General features: G+C 42.1%; 1 protein-coding gene across 1 annotated transcript in view; it reads right to left on the reverse strand.

Moving 5' to 3' along the window:
* LOC126188053 (serine/arginine repetitive matrix protein 2-like) overlaps positions 1 to 12,604 on the reverse strand; it is a 354,700-nt gene that overhangs the window by 40,184 nt on the left and 301,912 nt on the right. Inside the window, exon 10 of the mRNA XM_049929488.1 lies at positions 2,962 to 3,071. Coding sequence (XP_049785445.1) covers positions 2,962 to 3,071 — 110 coding nt within the window. The remainder of the gene's footprint in view (positions 1 to 2,961; positions 3,072 to 12,604) is intronic.

A 12,604-nucleotide genomic window follows, 5' to 3' on the forward strand; every position in this document is an offset into this window, starting at 1 on the left:
TAATGTCAAAAGGAATTTGAGCATTTATTTTCTGAGGAGGAGGATGCAATTTTCTATAATACTATTAAACCTTGATGGAGTCCCTTGGTGTTTGTTCTATGACACCTCAAAAACTGGCTTGAAAGCAGTCTTGCATCAGATTGGAAATAAGTTTCCATCCATTCTTATACCTTACACAGTTAGTTTGAAGGAAAGTTCCATGAAAATGCATCTCTTGCTTTTCAATATCCAATATGACTACTGCTGCTGGCAGGCCTGATTATAAAGTGAAGCTATTATATTTGGATTACAACTTGGCTATGCAAAATTTTGCTGCTTCTTGTGCATGTGGGATAGCGGAGATAGAAGTGATCATTATACAAAGTTGCTCATCCATCACTTGTAAGTGCTACCTAAATCTCACTGCTTTCACTGCACATCAAACTAGGTTTGATTAAGAATTTTGTGAAATCAAGGGATAGTGGTGGAAAGTTCCCTAAGATCTGCAAGCAAAACTAAAGGGGAGCATATTGGTGAGCCTTCAAATTATGGAACTTATGAAAGCCTCTTAAATACGCAGGAATCAGCTGCACAGTTCTCTCAAAAACATTACTGTAACCTTTCTAGGAAACTATGGGTCTGAACATTATAGAGAACTTGTCAGAAAGCTGACTGAAAACTACAAGGAGATGGAATGTAATCTGTGATTGAAAACACACACATTGGTCTCCCACAGAAATTTCTTCCCTTGGTGCTGTTAGCAACAAACATGGCAAGTGTATCCAGCAGGACATCACTGAAATGGAAAAATGCTTCCATGGAAAATGGGCTTTAAATATAATGGGAAACTATCGTGAACACTCATAAGAGATGTTTTTCTAGCCAAGTAGCCAAAAATCTACCTCACACTCATTTTACATACATAAAATATCTTCCAGTTTAGGTTTTACATTTACTCAAATGTATAATTACCAGAAATGTTATTAATGTGATTACTCACAAACTATGGGTGATGGAATACGCCTGTAAAAGTATTTGAAACCAACACAAAAGACTCAGTAAGAATCACCCATTACACTTCTTTTAATATTAAAAAAAATAATTTTGTTGATCAGTGTAGTTATTAATATTCAGTATTATTATTATTATTTCTTTCTATTCTCAGACGTCATGTCTGGTCAAAAATGGACAGTGACGCGGACCTTGATCAAGCGTGACTTCCTTTTAACTGTACGGTATATGTTATATTGCATTTAGGAACTTTCGGGTCATTGAACATGTATCAATAATTACAGTTTTTTGTAGTTGTATATATATGTTTGGATGTAGCTGTATTGCGTTGATGTACTGGTGGATATTGTGTGGTATGACTCCTGTAGTTGATAGTATAATTGGTATAATGGCAACTTTATCCTGATGTCACATTTCCTTGACTTCCTCAGCCAGTTGGATGTATTTTTCAATTTTTTCTCCTGTTTTCTTTTGTATATTTGTTGTATTGGGTATGGATATTTCGATCAGTTGTGTTACTTTCTTCTTTTTATTGGTGAGTATGATGTCAGGTTTGTTATGGGGTGTTGTTTTATCTGTTATAATGGTTCTGTTCCAGTATAATTTGTATTCATCATTCTCCAGTACATTTTGTGGTGTGTACTTGTATGTGGAAACATGTTGTTTTATTAGTTTATGTTGTATGGCAAGTTGTTGATGTATTATTTTTGCTACATTGTCATGTCTTCTGGGGTACTCTGTATTTGCTAGTATTGTACATCCACTTGTGATGTGATCTACTGTTTCTATTTGTTGTTTGCAAAGTCTGCATTTATCTGTTGTGGTGTTGGGATCTTTAATAATATGCTTGCTGTAATATCTGGTGTTTATTGTTTGATCCTGTATTGCAATCATGAATCCTTCCGTCTCACTGTATATATTGCCTTTTCTTAGCCATGTGTTGGATGCCTCTTGATCTATGTGTGGCTGTGTTAGATGATACGGGTGCTTGCCATGTAGTGTTTTCTTTTTCCAATTTACTTTCTTCGTATCTGTTGATGTTATGTGATCTAAAGGGTTGTAGAAGTGGTTATGAAATTGCAATGGTGTAGCCGATGTATTTATATGAGTGATTGCTTTGTGTATTTTGCTAGTTTCTGCTAGTTCTAGAAAGAATTTTCTTAAATTGTCTACCTGTCCATAATGTAGGTTTTTTATATCTATAAATCCCCTTCCACCTTCCTTTCTGCTTAATGTGAATCTTTCTGTTGCTGAATGTATGTGATGCATTCTATATTTGTGGCATTGTGATCATGTAAGTGTATTGAGTGCTTCTAGGTCTGTGTCACTCCATTTCACTACTCCAAATGAGTAGGTCAATACTGGTATAGCATAAGTATTTATAGCTTTTGTCTTGTTTCTTGCTGTCAATTCTGTTTTCAGTATTTTTGTTAGTCTTTGTCTATATTTTTCTTTTAGTTCTTCGTTAATATTTGTATTATCTATTCCTATTTTTTGTCTGTATCCTAGATATTTATAGGCATCTGTTTTTTCCATCGCTTCTATGCAGTCGCTGTGGTTATCCAGTATGTAATCTTCCTGTTTAGTGTGTTTTCCCTTGACTATGCTATTTTTCTTACATTTGTCTGTTCCAAAAGCCATTTTTATATCATTGCTGAATACTTCTGTTATCTTTAGTAATTGGTTGAGTTGTTGATTGGTTGCTGCCAGTAGTTTTAGATCATCCATGTATAGCAAATGTGTGATTTTGTGTGGGTATGTTCCAGTAATATTGAATCCATAATTTGTATTATTTAGCATGTTGGATAGTGGGTTCAGAGCAAGACAGAACCAGAAAGGACTTAATGAGTCTCCTTGGTATATTCCACACTTAATCTGTATTGGCTGTGATGTCATATTATTATTATTATTATTATTATTATTATTATTATTATTGTTGATTCCATATACACTCTTATCTATTCTACTTACTTTGAAAATGTGCTCGTTTCCAGTGGTGGGGCAGCTCTCAAATTCTGGTGGTTTCCACTGACATTTTACACACAGTTCATTTAATGCCAAAACGTCCTGTTCTACTCCACCTGAAAATATAATCAGAAGCAAAGTTAAAATTCTCTCAATAGAAATGAGGGACATTTTATATTCTTAAGAAATTGTAGATGACAGGTATGTTTGTTGTTTCCTGTTATAAGCTAAATGTAGATATATTTTCTGATAATACATGGGGTTGGTCCGTGATTATGATACAAACTTTCAGGGATGATGGAGAAGGGTAAATGTATCAGTTTGAGGTATGGGACCCTGCTCCAGAAATGACAGAGTCAAAAGTTATAAGCAAAACTCATTCTAAAAACTCTGCAGAGGATCTCTTCTATTGCAAGCTTTTTGTTTTCAATGTCTTGGGAGGAGTTAGTATGGACCAAAACAAGAATAATATGCCCAGTAAACATGGAACCTAAAGTGCATACATTGAAGAGCTATGAGCAATTGTTCATCTTTGCAACTGTGAAACACATATCTTCTACCGAACAAGTGCTCATAGCTCTTCAATGTATGTTTTAGAGCCCAAGTTTACTACTGAATGTTTTGGTCAGTACGACCTCCTCCCAAAATATGGAAAGCAGAGAGCTTGCAGTAGATGAGGTCCATTGCCAAAAGTTTCAGAACAATTTTTATTTAGAGTAGATGCACCAAACAGCTGCTTATAATAAGTGATCTTTATTTATGACAGACTATTTCATCTTTATCGATGTTTTGGGACATTGTTGACAAGGACAATTTTTGCTTAGGTCTTTCAACACTGTTGTTTCCGAAACAGGGCCCCTTTCCTCAAACTGTTACATTTACTCTTGTCTATCATCCCTGAAATTTGTAACATCACAGAATCATGCTGTATAATAAACACCAAAATCTGGCTGGAAACAGTATATGCAGACACCCCCGTCGACAATAAAAATTATAATTATATGAAAAAGAAGAGAAAATGTGAACATCAGTGGAAGAAACTGAAAAATAATTTCGAGGTAATAACAGGGGGAGATGTAGCTGAGAAGTGCCAGACTACACATATAAAGGTCCAAGGTTTGAGCCCTGTTCAGCCCAACAATTTTTTCTATCACTTATTGCTCATTCAACATTTTTAATGTGAAAAATGCCAGGTTGCTATAACTGGCTGTGTAAGTCACTTCAAAGATTTGAGGAGGGCAAGAGCATACTACTATGAACAGGTCCATGCCTAGTAAAGGACTTTGGCATTCAAATTAATGGGCTGTGGGTAGGTTTAATTACAAGGAGGAGACACATGGCTTTCATTGATCATTACATAATCTTCCTTGAAAGCAAATACGAGTAATCTGCTGAATTATAGACACGTATCGATAATGGCGATTTGCAGTACGATTTTGGAACATAGACTGTGTTCAAACAATATGAGTTATCTCGAAGAAAATGATTTATTGACAAACAGCTAACACTTATTCTGAAAATATTGTTCCTGTGAAACACAACAAGCTCTCTATTTACATGAAGTAATGAGTGCTATTGACAGGTGATATCAAACTGATTCCATATTAATAGATTTCCAGAAGGTTTTAGACACCACACTTCACAAGCAACTTCTAATCAAATTGCGTGCCTATGGACTATTGTGTCAGTTGTGTGACTGGATTCATGATTTCATTTCAGGAAGGTCATTTCATAGTAACTGACGCAAAGTCATAGAATAAAACAGAAGAAATACCTGGTGCTCCCCCAAAGCAGTGTTACAGGCCCTCTGTTGTTCCTGATTAACATAAATGATTTAGGAGGGCATCTGAATAGCACTCTTAGATTTTTTGCATATGGTGTTGTCATTTACCATCTCATAAAGTCAGCAGATGATGAAAACAAATTGCAAAATAATTTGGGCAAGATATCTGTACAGTGTGAAAAGTGGAAACTGACTCTAAATAATGAAAAGTGTGTTTCATCCAAATGAGTACTAAAAGGAATCTGCTAAATTTCGGTTACATGATAAATCACATTAATCTAAAGGCTGTAAATTCAACTAAATTCTTAAATAGGGACAGTCATATAGATAATGTTGTGCATAAAGCAAACCAAAGACTACAATTTATTGACAAAATACGGAGAAAATGTAAAACGTGTACTAAAGAGACTGTCTACTCTACACTTGTATGTTCTCTTCTGGAGTATCTGAGTAGAGACAGTCTACAGAAGATTCATATTCACGTAAGCTGCAGCCTGCTACAATTTTTGTCATTAATATGGCTGTTACAGATACTACTGCTGTAACAACAAATTAGTTGTATTTTATGTCTCTGAATGTCTTTTTTTTTCAGATGATTCAATCAAAGAACTAAACTAAATACTTCTTACTGTTTATTACCCTTTATTTTATCAAATAAAATGTGCCTGTAACATTTCAAATAATGGCATAAATGGTTTATGTTCTGAGCCCAAAATTTGTCTCTCGAAGCGTTAAAAGCAAGAAGGTGGAGATGGAGAGAGAATCTGGGAGAGGAGCGAGAAGAGGGGTGGATTTTTTTTTTTTTTTTTTTTTGCTGGGGGGGGGGGGGGGGGGGGGAGCAGAGGGGACTGGTGGGAGAAGGCAGTATACAATTTAGGCAGGGAAGGAATGGTGTCAACAATGACAGAAGACAAAAGGGAAAGAGAAAAGGTAGGGTGAGGCAGTGAGAAACAGGTAAGCAGATGTTTAACCAGGGGGATTGCAAGAACACAGGAGAGATGATTTGCACCTGCGTGGTTCATAGGAACTTGTGACGGAGTGTTATTGTGTCCAGCTGTTTGACAACTGTATGGTAAAGCCTGCAGTTGACCACAGTTTGGTGGTGGCCAGACATGCAAGTAGACAGTTTGCTACTTGTCATGCCCACTAGAATGCTGCACAGTAACTGCAGCATAGCTGATACATAATATTGCTGTTTCCACATATAGGTCTGCCTTTCATAGGTTAGCAAATGCCTTCTTTCATTGCCTTTACATAGTTCCCCATTACTACCAGACTCCTTGTTAATCACTGTTGAGGTGACCACCTTGTACACCAAGATCCCCCATGTCCACAGCCTTGTTGCTATGGAACATCACCTTTCCCTGTGACCCCATACACAAAACCCACTACCTATCTGCTATTCCTCTTGGCCAAATACACCCTGACCAAAAATTATTTAACTTTAGAGAGCTAAATCTAAAAACAAATCTATGGTACTGTCATTGGTATTCACATGGCACAATCCCATCTGGAATAGTCCTTCCTATCCAGTTAACAACTAAAACCTCCTGTGAGGCTCAGATTCACTGATGATACTTTTCCATGATCTGGGCTCATGGCAGGGACAATCTTTGCTCTTCCCTCCATAACCTCAACACATCCTTCCAAATCACTTCAGCTCAATAAGTCACCTTCCCAGATGTCAACCTCCACCTCTCAAATGCTCCATAAATACATCTACTCATATCAAGCACACCAACCACCAGCAGTACCTCCACTATGACTCTCCACAACCATTCCATGCCAGAAAGGCTCTTCCTTACACCCTCGACTCCCATGGGTGCCGCATCTGCAGTGGTAAGCACGAGTCATCTAAATATTTCGATAACCTTAACAGAGCCTTTACAATATCCTATGCAGTTCATCCACAAACAGATCTCCTGTGCCAGCTATTTCTCTGACACCAGTAAGTGCATTAACCAGTCACTGAACAGCATTTCTCTGACCACTCAGTATCACACTGGCCTTGAAAAGCTAAGCTCTACCACATCCTTCACCAGGCCTCAACTAACATCATACCCTGAAATGAGGGATATCCTATCAACGTCACCCAAATTACAGTTCCACCCTTCATCCAACCTATAGAATATCGCTTTCTACCCCCATTCCAATCCTGCTGCCAATCCTGCACCCCATGAGTCATTCCCTTGTGCACAACCCGGGTGCAGGACCTGTCCTGTACACTGAGCCATCACCTCCTATTGCAGTTCAGTCACAGGCATTTCCTAACCTGTGAAAGCACCCATGTTACATATCTGCTATGTTTCAGTTACTGTACAGCATTCCATGTGGGCATGACAAATAAGCAACTGTCTACGAATGGCCACCACCAAAATGTGGCTAACTGCAAATTTGACCACCTGGTTGCCAAACAGCTGCACACAACTACACAAATGACAACAGCTGCTTCACTACCCATTCCATTTGGACACACTCTTCCAGCAACTTTCTCTGAACTATGCAACTGAGAATTCTCTCCAGGATATCCTGTATTTTTGTAATCCTTCTGGCCTAAACTTCCACTATGTGTTTCCCACTGTCACATCTTTCCTTTTCCCTTTTTTCTTCTGTCTTTGTTCATATCACTTCTTTTCCCCCCACTCTTCCTCCTCCTCCTCCCTCCCACCCATGTGGGTCTCTCTCTCTCTCTCTCTCTCTCTCTCTCTCTCTCTCTCTCTGTCTCTCTCTGCCCCCTTCCAGACCACCTCCCTTCTCTCTCCCCTCCCTTACTCCTTCTCCATCTCCAGCTTTGACTCTTTTAAACCCCTCCCCCCCTCTACCTCTGCCTGTATCTCTTCTGCACTCTACTACCTCCCTCAGAACTCCTTTTGTCTTGCTATGCAGCTGTTGAAGCCTGTGCCTTTCCACTTTTTGGCTGCCTACCCCACTACCCCTCCTTGACTCAAGCATCCTTCCCTACCCTCTCCCCGAATCCATCAGCCCAGGAAACTGCTCTCAATGACTGACAGTCAATAATCAGTGTCACTATGATAATGGTATCATGCTTTTGGGTGATTGTATAGTTGTGTGTGTTAGTTAGTTTAGTGTTCTATAGACCATAGATCATTTGTATGATTAATCCTAATGATGTTGAACGAGTCATTTTGCACTCTCATACAGTCGCGTCCTGACTGCACACTTTTACTTGGCTCCTGAGTTGGTTGATTGGTTGGTTGGATGCTTAAAGGGACCACACAAATAGGTCATCAGTCCCTTTGCCCTCGAACAGACAGGTCTGTATGACTGAAAATCAGAGATAGCCTACTGCGCAAAACCCAGGGGAAGAAAACACCAAGGTCTACCAATGGCAGCAAAGGTGAGGTAAGGGACAAAAAGACAATATGGAGACAGACAATGAGGTGACATACACCCCCCACCCCCACCCCCACCCCCACCGCGGGTCACTTACCAGAGCCACTCTGCTCCAAGACTGCCTTGGAAAGACTAGCAACACAGACAGGGCAAGAGAAGCACAGAGAGACAAAAGATGAAAAAATCTAACAGACCGCTCGAGAGAGAGGGGGGAGGGGGGAATGGGGGGGTGGGGGAGTGAAAGGGCAGGCAGGATGAGGAACGGGCTGCAGACAGCTGCACTCGCTCTGGGCAGAGCAGGCAATAGTTTCTGTCAGCCCCTCAAAGGGCCAATAATGTCAAGCGGCCCTCACACAAAGACAGTGGTAAAAGCCCACTTCATGAATAAACCATAAAATTAAGTCAGCTGCTGGGGAATCATCTTCTACCACCAGGGTAGTGAGCCAGGGAGATTAAGAGTCCACCGGAGGGTGGATAGGTTGGGACAGTCCAGCAAAATGTGGACCACCATCAAACAGACACCACAAAGACAGTGGGGCAGGTTCTTGCTGTGGAGGAGATAAGCATGAGTCAGCCAAGTGTGGCCAATGCAGCTCCAGCAACGGACAGTAGAGTCCTTGCAAGAGTCCTACATGGAGGACCCCCACACAGATATGTAGTCTCCTTTATTACCTGTAGTTTGTTTGGTGGTGTCAAGTCCACTCTGTTCAAGGGCATGCAGGGAATCCCGGATAGCAATGAACAAGAAGTGACGAGGGTAGCATGGGTTAAGAGCTTGCGAACTGCTCACGGTGTTGTTGCAGATGCGAAAGGACTCACCACTGCAGGAACAGATAGCTCAAGAGCACAAGTAATGGCTACCAGCTCTGCAATGAAAACATTACAGCCATCTGGCAAGGAGAGAAGTTCAATACATCTCACATGATTACAAGCAAAGTTTACACGACCTGCAAACATTAAGACATCAGTGAAGATGACTTCTAAACCCTGCGATGTGCCAAGGATAGAGAAAAACTGGTGATGGAAGGCCTCTGGATGGACAGAGTCTCTCAGACCTTGTGATAGGTCAAGACAAAGTGTGATCAAGAGATGTACCACAGAGGTGTACAGGAATGGGTCCAAAGGAGAGCTGGAAGAGGAAACAACGGATACAGATTGCGATCATAATCTCTGATCGGGGCTGCCATTGCGGTAGATGGGTTACTGTGTTTGGAAAGAGGAGATGGTAGTTCGGATCCTTAGGAGAGCTGCAAATGTGATAGCATAACTGACAAACTGTTATTGGCGCCTGATATGCAATGGAGGGGCACCAGCCTCCACGAGTAAGCTGTCCACAGGGCTAGTTCAAAAGGCTCCTGTTGCAACTTACACCCGGCAGAGGTGTATCGGATCCAGTATCCACAATGCTGAGGGCGATGCCAAACTGTAGGCCAGACTCCCATAATTGAGGCAGGATTGTATCAGGGCTTTGTAAAGCTGTAGAAGGGTACTGCGATCTGCATCCCAGCTGGTGTTACTCAGGCAGCGAAGTGTATTAAGGTGCATCCAGCACTTTCACTTAAGCTAGTGAAGATGGGGAATCCATGACAACTGAGAATCGAAGAGCAGTCCTAAAAAGTGATAAGTCTCCACAACATTGAGTAGTTGGTTGCTGAGGTAAAGATCTGGTTGTGAGTGAACCTTACAACATTGACAAAACTGCATGACCCAAGTCTTGGTGGCAGAAAATTGAAAGCCATGAGTGAGGACCCATGCCTGCGCCTTTCGTATGCAACCTTGCAGTTGACATTCAGTGACATCCACACTAGAGCAGGAACAGTAGAGGTAAAAGTCACCATCATATAAAGAGGCTGATACTGAGAAAGAGAGGGACACTCAGTACAGAGCCCTGCAGGACATCATTGTCTTGGATAAGCGAGGGTACTGTGCGAAACACCAACTCGAACCCAGAATGTAAGGTGGGACAGGAAGTTCTGGAGGAAAATTGAGAACAGACCCTGGAGACATTAATCGTGTAAGGTAGTAAGGATGATGCGTTGCCATGTGGTGGCATATGCCTTTTGCAGGTCAAAGAATAACGTTATAAGGTGTTGACACTGGGCAAAAGCTGTTCAGATGGCAGACTGCAGGTAAACCCAATTATCAGTAATGGAATGACCTCAGCGAAAACCACCCTGGGGAGGAGGTAGAAGACCCTGAGACTCAAGGAGCCAACACAGCCGCCTGCTCACCATGCTTTCATGCAACTTACAGAGAATGTTGGTGAGACTAATTGGGTGATAAATGTCCATCTCCAAGGGGTGCTTATCCAGTTTCAATACTGGGACAATGATGCTTTCTCACTAATCTGATGGGAACTCACCCTCACTCCAGATGCAGTTAAAGATGGCAAAGATATGACACTGACAATCCACTGATAGGTGCTTGATCATTTGGTTTTTGTGGATGTGTCTGCCCCTGAGGCTGTATCAGGGTAGTGGGCAAGGACACTGATGAGAATTCCCACTGACTGAATGGAGGATTACATGGCTCCAGGTGATGTGTAGTAAAGGATAATTGCTTTCACTCAAATTGCTGATTTAGGACACTGACGCTTGAGCATAGTGCAGACAAAATGTTTGGTGACTGTGTCTGGATCAGTGCAGACACTGCCATTGAAGGTAATATCAGATAAACCTGCAGGTGTCTGGTATCCATAGAGACATCTGATCTTATCCCAAACCCGTGAAGGAGAGATAAGTGGTCCGATACTTGGAATGTGTCATTCCCAGCATTCTCTCTTCTATCTTTTTGTTAGGTGGTGGCTCCGGGCACGGAGCCACTTAAAGGTAATGAGGATGCTGCTTATGGCATTGGAGAACCCGCCTACAATCTCAAATGGCCTCTGCAATTTCAGATGTCTGCTGCTGGGTTGGGTGCAAGGAACAGGGAATTGCTAAATCAGCTGCCGAAAGAGTGGCTGTAGTTGTATTTTGGACCTCCTCATTAATATCTCCATGTGGCAGAGAGCCAAGATCAACAGCAGAAGTGAAAGCATCCCAGTCACCACTGCCGAGCCTGTCTGGGCAGGATTCCAGTGGAATGACACTGAGGGATGGGCAGGAAGATCGAAAAGAGGTCACTACCAATGTATGTTACTATGGACCCTCCAGTGGATGGATGGGAGAAGACAAGGGTTGCAAATGGAAAGGTCTATGTCTGAGAAGGTTCTGTGTGCCACACTGAAGCGTCTGGGGGTACCTGTATTCAAGAGGCAAAGATCATGTTGTGCCAGTAAATCTTTGAAGTCTTTAATATGACCAGTGACCATGTCGCCACCCAACAAAGGGTTAAGGGTGTTGGAATCACCCAAAATTAGGAAAGGTGGGGGAGCTGAGAAACCAACGAAATCAGTATTTTCTGAGACACTTAACCTCCCAGAAGGAGATTAACATTGCAGATGGTAATATCCTGAAAGGCCCTTACCTGAACAGCCACAACCTCCAAAGGTGTGTTAAGAGGCACAGGTTCACTACATAGACTGTCCAGAACACATGTGCAAAAACTGCCCAACACCCTGTCATAGGCAGCACAATTCTTGTAATACCCCCGGTATCCATGAAGGGCTGGGGTCTGCATTGCTGGAAACCAAGTCTCCTGAAGGGGAATGCAAAAGGCAGGTGATGTACTTCAAAGATGTCATAGCTCAGCCACGTGGTGGAAAAAACCGCTACAGTTCCACTGGAGAATAATGTGGTCGAAGTACAGTAAGGCCATGAAGGGACCAAGGGGGCAGGTTATGCCTTTGGGTCAACTGCTACCACTGACTGAAGGGTTATGGCATCAATGCACATAAGTTCCAGGTTACATTGTGTGGTGCGAACCGGTGCAGATGCTGGAATCTCTGCCTTGCCCATAGGAGTGGAACAGGCAGGATTTGGTGGCATGGGGGCCACCAGAATGTCTTTCTCCTTGGAGGACTACTTCTTGCCTTTCCTCTCCTTAGAGGATTCTAATGGTTGTGAGGGCTTCTCTGAATCAGTTTCAAGTAAAGAGGACAACACAAAGCCCTGCGACCAGCAGCCTGTGGCTCCTTCAGCCACTGGCTGGTGTCCAGCTGTGAACCAGTGGATACCTTGAAAGAAAGTGTCTCGAGGGACCCTTTCCTAGCCAGGGGGCAGGTGATTTGTATCTAGCTGGGAGAGGGGAGCTCCCAAGCATCACTGCAGCAGGTACGATTAAGTGGCCCTGAGGGACCACTGCAGGAGGGGTAATGGGCAGGAGTATCTTTACCAAAGTGGCCAATGTCATCGTAGCTCTAGCATATGACATTATTTGACATGCTGGATGCAACTGCTCATAGTTTTTCTTGGCCTCTTGGTAACTGAGTTTGTCCAGAGTCTTGCAAGCTTAAATTTTCTTTCCTCTCTGGAAAACAGTGCAGTGTGGTGAGATGGGAGAATGGTGTTTTCCACAGTTGAAACAGATAGGGGGTGACACACAGGGAGCATCTGCATGCAGCACTCATCTACA

Source organism: Schistocerca cancellata, chromosome 5, assembly GCF_023864275.1.
Source record: "Schistocerca cancellata isolate TAMUIC-IGC-003103 chromosome 5, iqSchCanc2.1, whole genome shotgun sequence".
Lineage (NCBI taxonomy): Eukaryota > Metazoa > Arthropoda > Insecta > Orthoptera > Acrididae > Schistocerca > Schistocerca cancellata.